Source organism: Talaromyces rugulosus, chromosome VI (assembly GCF_013368755.1).
Source record: "Talaromyces rugulosus chromosome VI, complete sequence".
NCBI lineage: Eukaryota > Fungi > Ascomycota > Eurotiomycetes > Eurotiales > Trichocomaceae > Talaromyces > Talaromyces rugulosus.
In genome coordinates, this window is record NC_049566.1 from 2,220,981 (window position 1) to 2,240,434 (window position 19,454).

At 46.3% G+C, this 19,454-nt stretch overlaps 9 protein-coding genes across 9 annotated transcripts; 4 read left to right on the top strand and 5 right to left on the bottom strand.

The window, feature by feature from the left end:
* Positions 1 to 296: 296 nt before the first annotated feature.
* Positions 297 to 2,098, bottom strand: TRUGW13939_11132 (uncharacterized protein; the record flags this gene model as incomplete). The annotated part of the gene is made up of 6 exons (XM_035494241.1): positions 297 to 553; positions 623 to 918; positions 1,039 to 1,416; positions 1,479 to 1,543; positions 1,623 to 1,814; positions 1,886 to 2,098. The coding sequence occupies 6 exons, from the start codon at positions 2,096 to 2,098 to the stop codon at positions 297 to 299; spliced, it is 1,401 nt and encodes a 466-aa protein (XP_035350134.1).
* A 4,444-nt stretch (positions 2,099 to 6,542) lies between these two features.
* Positions 6,543 to 8,295, bottom strand: TRUGW13939_11134 (uncharacterized protein; the record flags this gene model as incomplete). Its single annotated transcript, XM_035494242.1, has 4 exons — positions 6,543 to 7,187; positions 7,455 to 7,869; positions 7,956 to 8,053; positions 8,110 to 8,295. The coding sequence occupies 4 exons, from the start codon at positions 8,293 to 8,295 to the stop codon at positions 6,543 to 6,545; spliced, it is 1,344 nt and encodes a 447-aa protein (XP_035350135.1).
* A 437-nt stretch (positions 8,296 to 8,732) lies between these two features.
* On the bottom strand, positions 8,733 to 10,363 carry TRUGW13939_11135 (uncharacterized protein; the record flags this gene model as incomplete). The annotated part of the gene is made up of 4 exons (XM_035494243.1): positions 8,733 to 9,308; positions 9,377 to 9,696; positions 9,759 to 10,056; positions 10,127 to 10,363. 4 exons carry the CDS (start codon positions 10,361 to 10,363, stop codon positions 8,733 to 8,735), a joined length of 1,431 nt encoding a protein of 476 aa, XP_035350136.1.
* Positions 10,364 to 10,782: 419 nt separating this feature from the next.
* Positions 10,783 to 12,448, bottom strand: TRUGW13939_11136 (uncharacterized protein; the record flags this gene model as incomplete). The annotated part of the gene is made up of 5 exons (XM_035494244.1): positions 10,783 to 11,129; positions 11,182 to 11,321; positions 11,378 to 11,533; positions 11,583 to 12,358; positions 12,410 to 12,448. 5 exons carry the CDS (start codon positions 12,446 to 12,448, stop codon positions 10,783 to 10,785), a joined length of 1,458 nt encoding a protein of 485 aa, XP_035350137.1.
* A 294-nt stretch (positions 12,449 to 12,742) lies between these two features.
* Positions 12,743 to 13,879, top strand: TRUGW13939_11137 (uncharacterized protein; the record flags this gene model as incomplete). The annotated part of the gene is made up of 3 exons (XM_035494245.1): positions 12,743 to 12,998; positions 13,078 to 13,512; positions 13,575 to 13,879. The coding sequence occupies 3 exons, from the start codon at positions 12,743 to 12,745 to the stop codon at positions 13,877 to 13,879; spliced, it is 996 nt and encodes a 331-aa protein (XP_035350138.1).
* Positions 13,880 to 14,382: 503 nt separating this feature from the next.
* On the bottom strand, positions 14,383 to 15,827 carry TRUGW13939_11138 (uncharacterized protein; the record flags this gene model as incomplete). The annotated part of the gene is made up of 2 exons (XM_035494246.1): positions 14,383 to 15,137; positions 15,194 to 15,827. The coding sequence occupies 2 exons, from the start codon at positions 15,825 to 15,827 to the stop codon at positions 14,383 to 14,385; spliced, it is 1,389 nt and encodes a 462-aa protein (XP_035350139.1).
* A 452-nt stretch (positions 15,828 to 16,279) lies between these two features.
* TRUGW13939_11139 (uncharacterized protein) lies at positions 16,280 to 16,630 on the top strand (the record flags this gene model as incomplete). Its single annotated transcript, XM_035494247.1, has 1 exon — positions 16,280 to 16,630. One exon carries the CDS (start codon positions 16,280 to 16,282, stop codon positions 16,628 to 16,630), a length of 351 nt encoding a protein of 116 aa, XP_035350140.1.
* Positions 16,631 to 16,702: 72 nt separating this feature from the next.
* On the top strand, positions 16,703 to 17,515 carry TRUGW13939_11140 (uncharacterized protein; the record flags this gene model as incomplete). The annotated part of the gene is made up of 2 exons (XM_035494248.1): positions 16,703 to 16,787; positions 16,845 to 17,515. 2 exons carry the CDS (start codon positions 16,703 to 16,705, stop codon positions 17,513 to 17,515), a joined length of 756 nt encoding a protein of 251 aa, XP_035350141.1.
* Positions 17,516 to 18,305: 790 nt separating this feature from the next.
* On the top strand, positions 18,306 to 19,361 carry TRUGW13939_11141 (uncharacterized protein; the record flags this gene model as incomplete). Its single annotated transcript, XM_035494249.1, has 5 exons — positions 18,306 to 18,656; positions 18,709 to 18,719; positions 18,773 to 18,858; positions 18,908 to 19,167; positions 19,248 to 19,361. The coding sequence occupies 5 exons, from the start codon at positions 18,306 to 18,308 to the stop codon at positions 19,359 to 19,361; spliced, it is 822 nt and encodes a 273-aa protein (XP_035350142.1).
* Between the last annotated feature and the right edge of the window lie 93 nt (positions 19,362 to 19,454).

The following is a 19,454-nucleotide window of genomic DNA, read 5'->3' on the forward strand; positions in this document are numbered from 1 at the left end:
TGCAAAGGCTTATTCTAATTGGCTGGCACTGAGAGCTGTTAGCTTTATTGAGTGCTTATGTTAGCGTACGCCCTTAGAAACTCTTATGATACTGTTCTGTTCTAGAGCTCTTTTATATTTACGCTTTCTATACTCTGGTTAATCAACCGTATCGCGCAGTTGGTGGGTTTCCCTAGTTACAAGTGTAGCGTTTAGGCTATCAATGTTTTATAATCACACCTCCTCTAACAGAATGCTCCTCCCCTCTATGAAGAAGGGACAATATAATGAAGTTATGAGAAAGAGCTGAATGGAACTTATTCTCGCTTTCGATGTCCATAGAAATACAGCGGTAGAGCCGTGACCAACGTCAGCATGTTTAACATGAACATGATCATATAGACTTGGGTATAACCCTGGGAGCTAACCCAAGGAACGGCCTCATACAAGAAAAGAAATGCGAGAATGTTTTTGAAGATGTTAATGAGAACGAGACATTGAGCGGCATTTTCCTTATGGAGGTGGACTACATAGGTGAGAGCGATGTTTGGCGTGTAGACTTCTCCAAATGAAACTGCTTATTGTAAGTCATACATCGCTGGGAATGCCGAGGGAAAGAAGGTGAGGGGGAAAGGGTGCTTACCCATTCCAAAGCCAAAGGCTATCGCGACCCAATCGAGCTTTTCCTCGCATGCGAAGGCAAGGAGGATACACCCAGCTGGGGCAATGAACATTCCTGGAAGCAACGAGATAAGGCGTTGTTCGGGTCGAATTTCGCCCTCGCTTCTCTTAACAATGTGTGCAGTGGTGACATCGGAAAGATAACCCCCACCAAAGCAGGCAATTATAAACCCAATTAACGCCGCTATTTCCATGAGGCCTATGTCGTTTGACGAGAAGTTATATGGTTGTGGCATGAGGAGGGATGACATGGTAAATCTGTGGAAAAATTGAATTAGCATTAGTCTCATTCGTTGTACAGGGCAGAAGAGAGCACACATCATGATAATTTGCGGGCTCAGGGAGCATCCATAGGCATAAATTGCCCACAACACTGACGGATGGCGTAGCAGTGTAAGGGGATTAACAAGGGCTTTCAAGAAACTAATGCTAGTATCATATCGAATCAAGGAAAGGCGTTCAATGAATGGCAAGATATGAATCGTGTATTCCATATCAGCTCTAGGAACGGTTTCGACAAAATCGAAACCAGATTTATCGATTGCCTCCACGCCCATGTTGATCTGGTTGTTATGTTGCAATTCAGGTCGGCGAAAGTTACTTTCCGGGTAAAAGAAGAATAGAAGGGCAAGATTGGCAGCAGCCAAGCCGACACAGAGCCAAAAATAACTCCTCCATGTTTGAGCGGTGGACTGTACCATAAATCCGGCGATGAGAGGACCAATAGCAGTTCCTGCGGATATTAAGATAACATATCTAGAGGAAAATGGCCAAGTTAGAGGACACACCAAGTTAGACGCTGTTCAGGTTGTACATACACGGACATCATCGTGGCCCGTTCGTGGAGGAAGAAGACATCCGCAACTACTTCGGGGACAATGCTCTAGAAAGGAAGTCGTCAGCAAGAACATAGAGAGCAGGGGGAAGCCAGAAGGCCCATGCTTGCGTAATTAACGTCCTACCTCTCCAGCTGCAGAAGCAAAACCAAGTACGATTCGGGCTGCAAGTAAGCTATTAAAGCTTTTGGCGAGCGCGCACCAAATCAGGGAGCCCATCTGCAAGGCCATGGCTATCAAAAGCGTTCCTCTCTTGCCTAATTTCATGGCGAGTGGAACCCAAAATATATTACCAATACCAAGGAGAAGGAAATTGAACTGATGAGGGCATTATCAACTTAGCCATGCGTGAGGCTTACACAGCACACGTGGAGAGTGGAGGAATCTACCGTCAAAAGCTGAGTCACTTGCTCCTGAGACTTTTGGAAGTCCTCCATGAAGGTCTGTATAGCCACGGCAGGACCAGCGCCTGCCATGTTGGACACAAAGTTGGATAGGGATGTCGTGAGCACAACTGATAGTTTCAACCAACGTGGCCACCGGAGGGGGTCATGTTTGTGGTCCGTAGGGGATGGGATAAAACGCATGGCCGTGTGATGCATTATAGCGGATCGAGTGTTGCAAACGACGGAAGTGCTTGAATTTATCTTTGGAGCAGGTAATTTTCAGCAGACAGTTCTACGTGCGTTTCCCTCTTTCAAATGTTAGAAATAAGTTTTTGTTTGCTCCCCAATTTTAACATTTTTACTTTACCCCGGGGAACCATATTCCGGGGTTGCCGAGAATGAGTAGACGCACGGAGCAATCCCGTTACCGCTTCAAAGAGGCTCATTATTTATGAGATTTTTCCTTGTTTACTAGTCTACACTTGTTTAACCTATGCTGGCCACTAGGAAATTACCGTATAAGCCGCTATAGGGTAAATCGACATTTGTCTCAAATAATTAGACTGAATAACACGGATTACGTTAGTGGCATTGCATATTGCTTTCTCATCGTTTTCCACGCTCCAATCTTAATCCTAGTTCGTGAGCCGTACAAAACTCCGACTGGGCTAGCTAGATACCTGGGTTTCCTGTTGGTATACTACGTAGTAGTTGAGCCAATGGCGCATGGGGAATGCCTCTCGCCACAAAAGGGTCACCTGACTTCCGGGACGGTCACTCTCTTCTGATCCGGGGAAGCCCCGTCATCCCTCGCTCTTTCCCACATTTCCGTCACAGCAAAAGTTGATAACAGATATGGAACATCCACAACTCACTGAAGAAGCTAACGATAATTCTGATGCTAATTGCAACACGAAAGGCCCGGCCGTGAAACGCCGTCGAATATCGTTAGCTTGCGATGCGTGTCGCACGCGAAAATCTAGGGTATGTATGCTACGGCTCTCTGCTTGGCTATATAGCATCATGAATCACTAAGGAAAACAGTGTGATGGATTGCGTCCTAAGTGTGCCGTATGCACTAACCTGGGACTGGATTGTATCTATACGCCGCCCAGCATGTCGAGCAACGTACTCGTCAAGAAAGAGTATGTCTTTCTGTCCTTGGCACCTTAGAAGTAGCAACAGCCTAATGATGAAAATCAACAAACAAAAAGCTATTTGCAAAATTTAGAGTCCCGAATTATTACCCTAGAAGAGAGTTTGCGCACTATCAGGGCTCATATCTCTGATTTATCCCATCAATTTCATTTCAGGGTTGCCGTCAACAACGGGCCCGACGAACCACCAGAACCAGTCCAGGTAGCATCCTCAGCTAACATTGAGGAGATCGAAGATTCGGTGGATGCAATGGGCACTGTGGTTTTTGCCGACGAAGAGGACTGCGGGTTTTTTGGTAGGGTTGGATTCTTCATTTCTTCATTGCTGAAAGGCGGAACTCTGCTGCGTGTAATGTGGACGGTCTAGACTGACTTTTCGCAGGCCCATCATCAAACATCGCCTTTCTACGCCATTTGTCCCGAGCAGTATCATATAATGCCAGCTCTCCAATGGCGGCTACTAGTTCCTCTTCCGCCGGAAAGATCTCGCTTGACGGCGGCTTTGTCAATGTATCTCGCCTTCCGTCGCCAGAATTTGGTGACAGCGATCCCACATCTCGAAAACGGAAAGAGACGGACATCTTCGCACTGCCACCCCCTCATGAGACCTCACGGCTTATACATAAATATTTCACCGATACGGGACTCCTTTTTCCCTACATCTACCCTCCTCCCTTCCTTGAAACATATCGGCGTATGACCGAGGATAATTTCAAGGTTCGAAGGACCTGGCTTGGATTGCTAAACATGATGCTTGCAATGGTCAAGATCACCGCCGCCCCTAGCGAGAAGCCAGCAGGACTTCGCATTGTTGCCGCGGATGTGTTCTACAAACGCGCCTTAAGCTTATGTAGCAATGAGATGTTGCGGGGAACCACGCTGGAAGTGGGTGAGTTGATTTCAATGGGGAAACCACATGATGGAAAGAATATATATAATAACATGATATAGTGCAATATCTGTTGCTCATGGGCCAATACATGCAAGGCACGCAGAAATCGGTCCAGGCGTGGACTATTCACGGGTTGGCTGTAAAAGCTGCCCTTCAACTTGGCCTTCATTCTAAAGACGCTTCGTCTATCTTCTCGCCACAAGAGAAAGAAATCAGAAAGAGGACCTGGTATGGATGTGTAGTATTAGATAGGTATTGCTTCCACTACCCCATCCTCAAGCTTAACTTTTTCTGAGACTTACAACGCCCTCTTCCATCAGAACTTTGAGCATGACCCTAGGGCGGCCAGCAGCAATACCGGACTATTTTGTCAGACTTGACCTTCCAACAAATGATATTAACGGCGATGGTCCTATAGACCTGCCAATGGTGGATAGGGAAACTTTACGAATGAGTCTGGCCTTTTTCAACTCCACGATGTGGGTTAATTTATTTGTCATCTCTAATCATCAATCCTGCATTGAACTAATAATCTCTCAGACTACTATATAAGCAGCTCTTCAATATTGTTGACCTACTTTATGGTCAGAATCTCGGCTGTGATCCACCGCTCACAGTCAGCGAGAGCGTTGGACACATACTTTCTGTTGAACAGCACTTTGTTGTCTGGGAAAAGTCCCTCCCCCAAAATCTTAGCCTCACAACAGTAACGCAAATTGGCGAGGACAGTGAGAAGATGCCCGATCCGCCAAAATTTTTCTCTTTGAAATTCAGTGTTATTCTAACTCTTCGATATCTCCATATCCGCATTCTCCTGCATCGCCCTATTCTTGTAAAGTTTCTTGATACCTGCGGAAAAGGAGACATTGATCCCCATGAAGAAAGGTTATTACAACAAATTGGATCTAACTCCATGCAACTCTGCATCGAATCTGCCATGAATATTATTGATATTATTCACAAGCTGGTGCACTCATCGGGGTGGCAAAAAGACCTTCTTGGCGCATGGTGGTATTCTCTTTATTACAGTGAGTGGGCTACTCCTATCGATCTGTTTGAGTCACTGAGGACAGGACCCTAAATGTTGACTCTTTCTAGCATTTCACTCAGCCGTGGTCCTTCTTGGAGCAATCTGGGTCAACAAAAATGGCCGGCCTGTCACAGCTCCCGTTTATTTTGATATTGCGAAACTTAACGCCTATCCGGGCCAAGCCGTCTCCACACTACGAAAACTGGATTATGGTAACCGCATCGTGGACCGGTGTAGATATTATCTTGAACAGTTCAATGACGCATTAAACCAACAAGGTAAAAACCTGTCGAGCAATATTTGATGCATTCATCCACTAAAATATCCAGCCGGCGAAGCGGAAATGGCCCATTTTGATACCGCCAACTTTCCCATTGACAGCTCTGGGCACAACACGAAGTCTTCGCCCCTCGGCCTGGACTTCGGCGAGTTTATGATGGATGGAGATTTCTTGGCTTTACTGAATCGATAAGGCCTTTTACCAAGCAAGCAGATTCTAGCGTGTCATGCAAGTTGAGTAGCCCGTTTTGCTCTCCCTCATTCATTTAGCAAACAAAAACACTAAGCTTGTGTAAGATATTGATGCAGTTTGAGATGTTCCCCAAGTGGTACTACTGATTGTCCTCTATTCTTGGCAAATAAGCTTCTACTATCCCGATGTATGAAATACTGGAAATAATGTGATACAATGAACAGTTCTATACCGAGGGTACAGATTTTTATAGAAAATTTTAAGCTTAAACATTCAAGGATCATTGCTAAGGAAAAGGGTTTCCCGCAACAGACAACCACCCCACAGCCTCCATGAAGCATGGAAATATAGTAATCCCACTCAATAGCCTCTTTGCTGGCACAGTTGATCTTAATCGTGGATCACATGACCGTCTGGTATACTGGAATAGGCACCGCCTATCCACGCACAAATAAAACGCTTCTTCCTCCTAGATAGTCACATTTATTAAGAAATTCAGTCAATTAATCCGTTCTCTACCGAAGTTCTATGCATCTCCTGGTCTGTCGCTATTAACACCCCTTAGACAGAGCGTATCCCCCTGTTATGAATCTAATATCTGCACACTTTAATGCCATTATGAAAGGTCATCTTATAACTAGATATTAATGGCTAGCTATAAATAGATATATTAAAAGTGAAAAAAAAGTTCTAGTTTATTAAATTAACATTTGAAGATTTTAGTTCTTTATTTATACCCACTACTTGTTTAAATATCTTCAAATATCCTAAGATTTTTATATATTCTAATCTATCACAATGTTACCTTGACACAACTCAATGATTAACAGGCCGGATCCAGCCCTGTAACGCCATCCGGCTGATTCAATGAGCACCCTAAGCTGTGGCCGGAACCGTCGCGGCGTGGTACAGGAAGCGAAGGGTTTGGAGTTGGACGAAGATGCCATTCTAGAGTCCATGTAGATTTTACCCCAGACAGTTGAATGCATGCACTACTCCCAGGCCGGATTTGAGATAGCAACTACAACGGAAAGTGATTCATGGTACTTAAAAAAGCTACAATCCAAAAATTACTATTTAAACAACATAGTGTACAGCTCGGTCGCCGGCTAGTTGTTATCAACCCAGTTCCCATGCAGACCAGCCCTGAGTCTCAAAGGAAGCAAGATGATCGCGCGGGCCTTGGTGAAATCACGACAATCCAGAAGATGCAGCTCACTGGACAGCGTGCGATAGTTATTCACCAATACCATCAAATACCCATCGCCTTCTTCCGTAGATCCCCGCCGGGGGATGAAAACGGGTTCCTGCACGAGATGCGTGCGACCTGGGAAGTAAACCTCTGTTTTTCCCGTGCTTTCATCGTGATGTGCTAGCGAATTATATGGAGGATACCCACCGCCCATGACTGGGCCGATGGCTGCAAAGTCTGTCCCCAAGCTAGGGTTCATAAGGTCGAAGTAGCTGTGATTGTATTTTCTTCCAGAAAATCGTTCATCAATGCGGTAGAATTCCGAGTTTCCACTGTGCAAAATATCTGGCGCAGAGAGGTATTCTTCCTCTGCGTTAGGGTTTATAGTAAAACGTGTTAATTGGGTGTGAAGCTTGTCAGGCTCAGGGGAGTTGCCCTCAGCATCAGGCCACCAGTAGAAGACATTATTGTCACTAAGCCCAAGATCAAAAACAATCTTGCCATCGTCTCGCTCATAGGCGTTGGCGGTATGGCCGGGGAACGAGTTCTTGTATGTGAACCACTGCAAACAGAGTGTTAGAATATAGCAAATTAAACAAGACAGAATTTGTTTTTTTTAGGCTTGCCTTAACACTCGAAGACTTGGCTCCGTAGCGGGGGATTACTCCGACATAAAACGGAGTTTCAGGGCTCCATTGCCAATGTTCTCCACCCTGCTTCATTCGCTCAAGATCACACAGCAGGGGGATTACAGGAAAAAGAACCTAATAAAAAGAGCCGTTGTTAGATACTGGCACTGTGCCAATTAAATATTAAGAGTAGCACTCACCCAGTTCTCAGTCACTGCAAAGTCATGGATCATTCCACAAACAGGGCTCACCAGCCAAACTGTCTGGGTAAATTTGCCATCGGGGTCTATAGTATAATAGCAGATATCTGGACTGCCGTCTCCCTTGGCTTCATAACCAAAACACACCAATTCCCCAGTCACTGGATCGGTCTTGGGATGGGCAGTGAAAGTCACGCTGGGGAGTTGGCCGTCAAAGGTATACAAGCCTTTCGTTTCTAGGGTCTCTGGGTCCATCGCATATGGGGGAGAGTCTTCTTTGAGGGCCAAGAGTTGGCCGTTGAAGCTGACAATATTGGTGTTGGCAGTACTTCTAACAGCAAATTCCATCGCATCAGTGAACTTGTTCCGATATTTTCCTGTGTGAAAAAAGTTTGTTAATAGTCCGCCTTCAAATCTAGCTAGTCAAACATGGTGATCGGTGCTAATATGGGTTGGAAAGGCCACACCAATGAGCGCGCAACGTGCTTCCCTCTCGCGTACAAATTTTTCGGTGCGAACATATTTTTGCTGGAAGGCCACAGTGCCATTTTTGACCCGAAATGCACTGATATTTCCGTCTCCATTGAACCACTGATTATCTGATTAACGCCGACGGCAACAAAACAAACGGGGTGTAGAATTAGAGGAGACGTACGGGGTCATTGTCGATGAAAGGAGGCAACTGAGGATCAGGCATAACACGGTAGAAGGTGCCGTCGATATCACTAGGGAGATCTCCATGTACCTCCAGATGTTGAACCTCGCCCTCAAACCGACATGGCTTCATAAAGCCTGAGAATTGCGGGCGATCAGGAAAATGCTGGGGGGCCGGCGATGCCATTTTTGGTTTATTCTGGAACAATAAACAAGTTTTTTAAAGAAGTAATCGGCATTTAGTGTCTTTTCAAAGGTTGACGAGGGCATCGGCGTGAAGTTGATATACATTTACTCGAGTGCCGGATCAGTTGCCGAGGCTGGAGGCCTCCGGGGAAACACCGGCAAGGCGGGGAACCGTAGGAACAGCTGGAAATAACTGTGCCCACTCGCACAACAGGGTTGAGGTTTCCGGTCATAATGTTGAAAACTCTGATCTTAGAAAACACCGAACAACTTTCTGATATCCTGTTTGATCATTGGACTAACCTCCTATTACACCTACTCGCGACTTAGGGTTTAAGTGTAAGATTTGACCTCTATAACTTAAGAAACTATGTCCATTCTTCTATACGTCTCTAAATTATCCATCTCTCTGAGGAATACAAATTAAAAGGCTTCAAGCTATGGGTTTAATATCACAGTTTTAGTTTGCACAAACTCCTCCATTCCCCACCTAGCCCCAAACCTACCCCAACCACTTTCACCGTGTCCCCCGTGGGGCAGAGTTGACTCGTCGTGGACGGTTTTAGAATTGACGTGGACAGCACCCGCCTTGATAGACTCGGACAACTTGAGCGCGCGGTAGTGGTTGCTGGAGATGATAGAGGCTGAGAGGCCGTAAGTGGCCTGCTCAGCAATCTCGATGATCTGGGCTTCAGACTCGACCTCTACAATACCGACCAGGGGCCCGAATGATTCAGTCTCGTAGAAGGCCATCTCCTTGGTGAGGCCTATAATAACAGTTGGGAGGAATTCCTGTAGCGAAAGCACAGTGGGTGGAATCGGGGCGGTATAAATTTTCGCCCCCTTGGCCTGCGCATCGGCCACGAGCATCTCCAGCTTGGATTTTGCCGCCGGCGAGATGACTGTCGATGCGCAGTCTATCTTCTTCAGAAGAGCAAGAATCTTACTTTCTAGAGCAGGGGCCAAGGCAGTTGAGGTGATGACCATATCAGTCGACATGCAGATCTGCCCATTCTGTTTTGAAGTTAGTACTGCTCACCAAAACACGGTTGACTGCGACTGCGACTGCGACTGCAACTTACATTCAAAAATGCACCCGTGACAATTTCTTGCGCGGCCAAATCTAAATTGGCATCCTCCAGCACAATGGTGAAGTTCTTGCCCCCAAGCTCTAGCAAGACTGGCTTGAGTGCCATTGCCGCTTGACTGGCGATAATGCGGCCCACGTTGGTAGAGCCTGTAAAGTTGCACTTCTTAACCGCGCGGTGTGTGATCAAAGCATCGAAGATCTCCGAGGCATCCTCTGGACGATGAAGGAGAAAATTCAGCACACCCGGAGGGAACCCAGCTTCCCGAAAAAGTGACGCCACAAGGTAATGAATTCGAGGACTAAGTTCGGACCCTATCATAAATAGTTTAGCATCAAGTCCGGTAGAATAGATCATTTGCGCGAGATCAAGCTACCTTTGAGGATAGCCACGTTACCCACGGCAATAGGCGCAATAACTGCACGCAAGGCCAACAGGATCGGAGCATTCCATGGAGCAATACCCAGGATAACTCCGAGAGGCTCCTTGAAAACAAATCCGTAGGACTCTCCCTGGGTGAAAGGGATCGAGCCGGTAGCCATTGTAGTGGTGAGAGCTGCACCCTCCTCGACGAGACTGATGCTATCATTCATGATAATATCGGCCCATAGTGGGCCGCTGTGGATTTCTTCAGCACAGATCTGCCTAAGCTCATTAGCTCTGCTTCTCAAGACCTGTTAATAACATGTAAATGTCAGACTGTTCCTTTTGTGTTTTGTGGTAAGTTTCTGAGGCACAACTCACCTCGGCCAGTTTCAGAAGGAGTCTTCGTCGTTCGACTGGTGTTGTCTTGGACCATGTTGTGAAAGCGTGTGCGCTTGATTCTACAGCCTGAATTGCCAGCTCCTTGGTCGCACCTTGGAAAAAGGAAGGAGTGGTGGAGAAGTTGTTAAGATTTGGGATAGCCGCCCATCTCTCGCGAGAAGCAAGGACAACGTCTTTGCCGCCGATGATAAGTGGCACCGTAGTATTGGTTTCCATTGTGATTGATTAGGCAGTGATTGATCCTTTGTAAGACTTTGTAACCACTACGCCAAAAAGGGAACCCTTATTGGGGATTTGGTAAATGGTAGTCTTCCGGTATTCTGACATCCTTTAACACTAGTATGGTTCCTCGGGGGAAAGCTTTTATTTTTAGTTAATGTCCGGCTAAACTTTTTCCAGGATTGCGGGGAAAGCCGGGCTAGGCTATGTAGTGAAAATGCTACGGGGAAAGTCCGGGTATCAGACTTTTATAACCACTAACTACACCAAAAATGGAACTCTTAGTGGGGGATTCTGTAGGTGGTAGTCATATCCGGTTGACACTGGGTTGTGTCGGCTGCCTGGACGGTTGGTCAGACCAAAAAGTGAACTCTTTAGTTATTTAAACTAAGTATAGTTAATCGCTAACTACGTAGTTAAGCATCATTAGTCAACTCTGCTTCCCATGCCTCATCAATGGCTTTCTCAGTATCATATCCATAACACCACATCTGAGTCGCAGGGTCGCTCCACTGATTAGGGCTGTGGCTGAATGGGCGGCCCTCCACTTCAGGAACCATTGCCGCATCTCTCGCCTCCTGCAACGGGCCATCCGGGAAATGCCACAGGTGGCTGTTGAGCATACTAGCCTCCTGCATCTGACCGGCACGCTGCATCCGGACCTTCTCGAAAATGGAAAGACTCTTTGCTAGCTGTTCGTTGCTGGTGATCTTAGACAAAGACCGGCAGAGGGCCAATCCGTCTTCGACAGCCATTGCAGCGCCTGTTCGAAGTTGTTAGTAATTTGAACTACAGGCTCGCATGATAGAACATACCTTGCGACATGTATGGCAACATGGCGTGTGCAGCGTCTCCCAGGATAACAAGTCTATCCGACACCCATCTGTCGAGAACAGAACCGCTGATGAGAGGCCACTTGAGTGTCTTTTCTACCATGCCAATAATCCTGGTAAGTCTATTGGGAAATGGTTAATTTGTGTTCCTCTCAGGAAAGAAGAAGGAAATAAATACACTGGATCCCAGCCTTCGAACTCAGCCTTCATATCGTCAACAGCCTTGACCGGGTCCCACGTAGATGGGTCAGTGGTGTCTGGATGAGATAGCACCATGTTGAAGGCCTTGCCCGCCCCAATGGTATAGGTCATGACGTGTCTCAAATTACCAATCCTATGATCAAAATTAATATCCAAGATATTCATGTTTCTAGTCGCCATACCAGATATTCAGAGCCGGTCTCTCGAGAATCCACGAGACCTCGGGATCATTTCGCATCCGCTCCACGTCTACTGTGGCGCGGTAAGCAGCAAAACCAGGCCGGCGAAAGGCCATATCCTTTCCGCCGAGCACCATTTTGCGAGCAACAGACTTGATTCCTGTAGCGATGAAGGTCAGGGTAATTCTCAAATAGCTCTGAGCATGCGACCAACCATCAACAGCAACCACCAGATCTCCATAGTAAGTTGTGCCATCAGCAAGCGTGATGCTTCCCGCAACCGGATTGTAGTTTTCAACTCTCGCCCCCAACTTGATTTCAATTCCCATATCCTGCACCTTTTGGCACATAGCAGAATGGAAGTCGGCTCTGTGGATCACATAGTAGGGGGTACCGAAGTTCTCTGTGAAATCAGGGACTAATTTTGTGCTACCAATGACCTTGCCGCTCTGCCATCTTCTAAAAGAAATGGATTCAGGTTCAGTCACATAGGGCTTCAGGTATGGTTTTAGCTTTAGCTTAAAAAGGGCTCTGGTAGAATTAGATGGAACTTGAATACCAGCTCCCACCTCTCCAAGCACGGGAGTCTGCTCGTAGATCGTTACTTTGTGGCCACTTTGTGTGAGCGCGATGGCTGTGGCAAGGCCTCCCAGACCAGCACCGACAAGGAGGACATTTAAAGACACTTTGGCCTTGTCCACGCCGCAGTCAGACTCACTGGTTTCCGGGGTCAAAAACGGCCTAGCAAACTCCAGGCAGTTACTGGGGTATGTTGGCATCTATAAGGCATGAATAAGAACAAATACACCATCATGGAGGTGGGGACTCACGCTGAGTGCCGGAGCACGCGAGACTCCGTTGGAGGGCATAATGATGTAGTCTAAGAATGATGGATGTAAGTTTGTTGAAAGACATTCTCACTCAAAGTGTCCATATAATTTAATTCTTGTATTTCGAGCTGCATTGCCGCTCTTTCCGCTCTTTCCCCAGAGTGGGTAACTTTTCCCGGGGTATCCCCGATCGCATCCACCTTTTGGTAATCGTATCTATATATCCCTGTATACTCAAGTCTCAATTCAATACAACTATGTCAGCGCCATTCGGGCTTATATTTTCACTCTTTAAAATTTCCTTAGGATCTGCTTTTTACCAGCCTCTTGATCATGGCTCCGTCGGTGGAGGAAAAGCCTCTCAACGGTGTTGACACACCAAAGCAACTTCTTCAAGATCTCGAGAACAGCAAAACTCTCCCATTATGGACTCAGATGGCTCGGCTAAACCCACCTGCCCCCAACCCAAAGACAATCCCTTTCGTCTGGGAGTACGGAAGCATTCGCCCACACTTGGTGCGGGCCGGCAGCCTCATCTCTGAGAAGCAGGCTGAGAGGCGAGTGTTGATGTTGGTCAACCCCGCTAGAGGTATATCAAACATTCTTACCATCTTGTAATCCGGGCCAATGGGGCTATTTTTTGTTTACAAGCTAATACCAATAAAAAGACGCTCCGTACACAACTGATACCATCTACGCTGGCCTGCAGCTTGTCATGCCCAATGAAACTGCCCCAGCCCACAGGCATACTGCTTTTGCCATGCGTTACATCATTGAGGGTAACGGAGGCTTTACCGCAGTCCACGGCAAGAGAATTAAGATGCAGAAGGGAGATGTTATCCTTACACCGACCTGGAATTGGCATGATCATGGAAAGGATAGCTCTGGGCCTATGATCTGGCTAGATGGTCTGGATTTGCCTAACTTCCGCCATTTCCCCGTCCACTTTGTCGAACACTTCGAGCAGCCTAGATACCCTGCTGAGAATGTTGATACCAGTGTTTCGCCTATTGTGTTTCCTTGGGTTCGCATGAAGGCCAGACTTGATCAGGATCAGGGTAACTGGGCCACTCAGCGATACCTGAAGGATGACGGGCGGGAAGGTATTCTATTCCCTTCCCTTTCCCTCTAAGCTGTGTGACTCATGATGCTAATGGTATGAAAGTGAGCCGTGTGCTTGGTGGCTGTGCAGAGAGATTGGATGCTTCCACCTCGTCCCCCGCCCGGCGCGAGACTACTTCTGCCGTCTACCACGTTATCGCAGGAAGCGGCACTTCCCAAGTTGGCGACGTAAACCTCACATGGAATACTGGCGATACTTTCTGCGTTCCTTCATGGTACAAATACCAGCATGTCGCTAATGAGGGCGAAACTGTGTATCTTTACCGCTTTGACGATAAGCCAATGATCACAGCTCTTGGATTCTATCGTACGGAACAGACCGAAGTGGAAAGCCTTGTCTCTGATTAAGCACATGTACAGGGGTTAACTAGCTAGCTTAGCTGATTATGATAATTAGTCACCCAACCAAAGGATATCTACATTAAGGGATATATTTGTTAAGGGATTTCTCATTGAGATTAAACCCAAAGAATAGGCCTGAAATTAACTTATATCCCGCGCATATAGATTCATATCTAAATTTCATCCCCCCAGAATTAAACTAGAAGATTTTTAGACTCTCAAATATAATAATAGCAATATTCTTAAAAAATACTGCCTATTCTAGAGTTATTATGAAGAGTTAGTCTCTAGATAACTACTAACTAGTACGCTTCAAATGTTTAGAATATAGTCCACTATGTCTAAATATAGTAGGCCGTGTGTTCCTGTTGTCTCTCTATTAACCTGATCCCCTTTCCTACCAGTGGGAGAGTATACAAAGGCCATTTGAGGCTGTACACAGAGGAAGAACAGCTATTGCACTCATTTCTTTGCTTATTTCGTTCTACACATGCTAGATAGTAAAAAATTCAGGGTCTCACACGGGTCTGTTCCATAGCCGGTTTCCCCCATCTCTCCATCCATTCCGATGTAACCGCCGCACTGGAAGTGATACGCTCAGAAGGCTCATAAGTCAGCATTGATGTTAGAAGCTTCTGGAGACATGCCATTTCATCCACACCAAACTCGCACGTCGATTGTTGCTCGCCTCGTCCCATGATACGCAGTCGCTCTGTCAATGGCCTATAATACGGTGCATGACTTCGGTGTGTGTCTATTTTCCAAGAACCGTTTTCAAGAAAAAAGTCCGACTTTCGCTGCCATCTGTCCCACCAGCGTTTTGGAAGTTGTCCCAAAGTGCTTATCATCTCCGCAATGACATGGTCTTGGTCAGGCATGAACCCCTCAAATAGAGGGCGTTCTCCTAGAATCTCATAAAGAGTGCAACCAAGAGTCCACATGTCTATAGGCATGCCTAGATGCTCACCGAAGAATACTTCTGGTGGGAGGAGCATAATTGGTGTGTGTAATTCATTCCGGGTTTCATCTTGAAGAAACGCCTCACCAAAATCTGAGATAATGATTCTTGCATCCACAATTTCCTCGCTCGACTGAAAGATCATAGCGGGTGGCACGCAATATTCAGGAACTCCGGGGCCGTTAGGAGTCTTATCTAGACGCTTTACAGGTAATTTCTGAGGCTCGCCTAGCCTGTAGTAAAGCTGCTTGGTAGAACAAGTTTCCAAGGCTGGATTTAGAAATAGGATATTGTTACAATGCAAATCTGTTTCTTAATTAATAAGTCATTTGTAATATTAGTAGATAGGGTTTTAGACGTACCACTGTGCACCACCCCGCATGAATGAACGTAGTCCAATCCTAATAGAACCTGGGCTGAAATGGATTTTGCTACACTTGCCGGGAACTTCCAAGTCATACTAGCTTCCTTTGATTGTGCAACACTGCATCCTGCAGCCTCGCTCACGATACATAAATGGCTTCCATTTGGTCCGTCGATAACAAATTCCTCCAACAGCGATGGCACGTGGACACGTCCTTGATGGTTTTGCTTCCCTGAAGCTAATTGACGCAGAATTCTGCACTCCGAGCTTTTTTGAGAGACAGAGGAAACCAGTATCTTCAGTGAGACATGTGTATTTTCCAGGTGATCTTTAGCAAGCCAGACAGTTGAATAGCTCCCATAACCAAGCTTGTGGACGACTTCATAGCGACTGTCACGGTATTGATCGCCGATGTGAGTAGGATGATAGCCACCGGAGCGGTAGCTTTCAAGACTTTCGACTCCCTCTTGCCATTGATATGTTAAGTAGGGAGGGGCATTTGCATGCATTAAATACTGCCTCAAATAACGACGGGAAGGCTGATGATAGAATGTGCCAAAATGCGTTCGCAGAACGCGCGCAGGAATGTTATAGGTGACGCTTTCGAGCGCATAGGAGATTACCGGTGACATTTGGCGGAAGGTTGATCACATCGAGTTCGTTTTTTTTTGTGCTTTAGCTTAATGTATGTTGGAATGCTTTGTATGAAGCCGGAGGACGGAGCCCCTAGGGCAACATTCCAATTGTAGGAGTGATTGTTCTCCGAAGGTGGTAAATGCTATTCTTGCATTGGAGCTTATGTGGAGCTAAATGCCCTAGCATTTGTGGGATTAAACATATTTCTGCTGTATTGATATTAGGTGTAACCGTGTAACAGTGAACCGAGTGTATTTAATGAATAGAATTGGTTTCGTAAAAATGTTACAAACCAAGCCAAGAATGCTATACCTAAAATAGACAAGTTCGCTGTCTTGTCACGTATCGACCTCAAATTTACCACCATACCAAATAGGGACCCCGTGGTGGGGAGATTATATGTAGAGGGTGATCATCAGAAACTCACCAGTACAACAAGATCGATGACATGGAGGACTTCGAGGACTTTGTGAGCAATGAAGACGATCAAGTTGACCTCGAAGACATTACAGAGCCCTGGCATAAATATGATCTAAAGGAAACGTCGCACGTTTTCTATCCCATTTGTGTCGGGGAAGTGCTTAATGGGAGATACCTAGTAGAGCATAAAATCGGCTTTGGCGGCTTCTCCACTGTCTGGATGGCGCATGACCTTCAGAAAAAGAGGGATGTGGCTCTCAAGATACTGTGCGCTGGGAGTTTGGGAGACAATGAGGCCCGGATGCAGGACGAAATCCTTCAAAATGTGCAGGATACCTCTCACCTTGTGACATATTTGGGGAGCTTTCTACTCTCCTGAACGGAGAGCTATCACAGGGTCATGGTGTTTCCCTTACTGAGGTCATGTATTTCCTATATCACCCTGACAAAGATGCCGATGGCGAGTCGAATGTCCGCGGCTCAGCATTTGCTGGTGGCCTTGGAAAATTTACACAAAGCCGGAATTGTTCACCGCGGTGAGATTAGCCCCTGACCCCTTATTTTGGTCCAGCATTCTGATGAACATTTGATAGATTTGAATGAGAGGAATTGTATGTGGGGGATGGTTCCTATCCACAATCTCGACAGGAGTGCTAAATACGAGGCGCTCGGTCGACCATTAAAGGAACCCATACCGTACGCCAATCTCCAGAGGCAGGGAGAACTTGTCGGGCCCATGACGGTCCCTGAACGCTTACGCACCGAGGATTTTTATCTCGGTGACTTTGGTCTAGCTATGAAGTTAGATGATCCCACGCTTCCACGCGGCCATCCGCCTATGGAGGTTTGTTCCCCAGATCGACTTCATGGGAAAGATCCAAGTCTTGCCTGTGATATGTGGAGCTACATGGTTCTTTTCGCAGAGCTTTACCTTGGCTTCGTGCCCTTCAAGTCCTGGCTTGATGGTGGAGTAATGAGTGGCATCGTCAAATGTATAGGACTAGCCCCTGAGCATTGGAAAGACCTTTACATTAACCCTGGCGGTCTTGATTCTTGGTACGATCAGAGTCAAACGCCCGATCATAACAATGATCTCGCATCAAGAATCGCATACTTTCGTCCGGAAGCTGACCCAGTCGAGAAAAAGCACGTGCTCCCCATTATGAGCAGAGTATTTACGTACTTCCCAGAGGAACGTCTGACCGCAACACAGCTTCTGCGAGATCCTTCATTCAGAGCTATCATGGACACATATGGTTGTTGATTCTTTATTTAACCGTGTTTTACTCCACGCAGGTTTTGCTTTGCGGGCGTGATCTACGTGTAGTGCCTCGTTGTTCTAGCTCTATGAGTGGTGCGACAGATATTAAATTTATAATAATATTTATTCACCTCTTCTACTTTCAAATGTTAAATTCGTTACCGTACAAGTTGTCGACAGTAAGTCGGTGGAACCAGGTCACCCGACCACGCTTCTCCTGAAAACCCACCGCTTGCGCACAAATAATAGTTCCTAATATCTTTTGAAACAGGGAGTGGCGGATTGAGAAGTTGTACGGTCGTTTTTCTTTGCTAGTATGACAAGGGGGGAAGGAAAGTGATACCACATGTAGCTTTTCGCTGTCAAATAAACATGAAACGGATGGAACGCATACACATTGATATCTAGCTAGGAAAAGAACCCATCCCTCCAAATTGATAAAAGCGACTACGTCTACTCTTAGGAGCCTACTTGGTAGACACATAAGTTTACAGCATATAACAGTATATTCTCTCCAGAAGATATTTGACCGAATAAACCAGTGTGTGCTAGATCCAGAACTTTAGTATGAAAGAGCCATATAATCTTCCTAGAGAGAGTTTTCCAACATCAATTGAACTGTTGTTCTTAGGTTAGAACAAGTCTTGATCGGAGAAATATCCGATGGCGCAACCGACCCTAGTATGGCCGATACCGCATCGATATAGCAATTAATACAAACAACATATATACCATCGTTCATTTAAAATAAAACATCATTGAATCCTAGTTTCAAAAAAAAAAAAAAAGAAAAATGGCCGCCCAAACCCTCGCCCCCATCGCCCAAAGCGCCTTCTCCCAAGCCTCTGCCTACGACAAAAACCGGCCAGTCTACACCTCGACCGAAGCCGATGCGCTTCTCACTCTGATCGGACTCAATGGCCGCCATGGCGCACGCGTAGTCGATCTCGGCGCGGGTACGGGCCTTTTTACTGAGGCACTGGCAGCGCGCGCCGAAGAGTTTGATATTGTTGCTGTTGATCCGCATGATGATATGCGCGGGGAGTTGGAGGGGAAAGCGCTTCGAGGGGTGACGGTGAAGAAAGGGTGGGGGAGTGAGATTGCGGTCGAGGATGGGAGTGTGGATGCTGTATTTGCGGCACAGGTGAGTTTCTCTGTATACTTTGAATGGTTAATGGATTCCTGATGTTGAACAGGCGTTTCACTGGTTCGTGGTCAACTCTATAGTAGTTACACATGGATGGAGTATTGACAGAACAGGTTCGCCAATTTGGACGCTTTGAAAGAAATCCGTCGCGTTCTCAAGCCCAATGGCTATCTAGCGCTTTTATGGCATGTCGATGACTGTTCGTTTCTCTTTTCTTTTCTTTTTTTCATATCAAGCTAACAACTCAGACAACGGATTCCAATCCGACATCCCCACCACCGAATGGGAACGCATCATCAAGGAGCACATCTGGCAGCACGACGACAACGTACCTCGCTTCCGCCACGGGAAATGGAAAGCCATTTTCAATGCACCTGGACAGACCTTTTTTGAGCAGCCAGTGGAGGAAAAGGACGTGCCGTTTACGTACTATGCGGACGTGGATGCGCTGTGGGGGAGGTTGAGGACGTACAGTCAGTTTACAAATCTGGAGGGTGAGGAACTGCAGGTTAGTTTTTTTTTTTTTATTACTATTATTTATTGGAACATGTTTGTATCTCAATTGATGCTCAAATACTAACAAATTAGGCGTTGAGAGAGAAATTTGATGCAGCGCTGAGCTGTGACAATGTCCCACGGAATGAGGCTGGTGATGTGGCCGTCCATGGGAGGACGCATTATGTGTGGGCTAAGGCGATATAGGTTTGTTTTTTATTCTGAATTATTAATATTTTAAATCTCATCATAATGCAATACATCAATTGATATCAATCGTGAGTTGCGATGTATGTATAT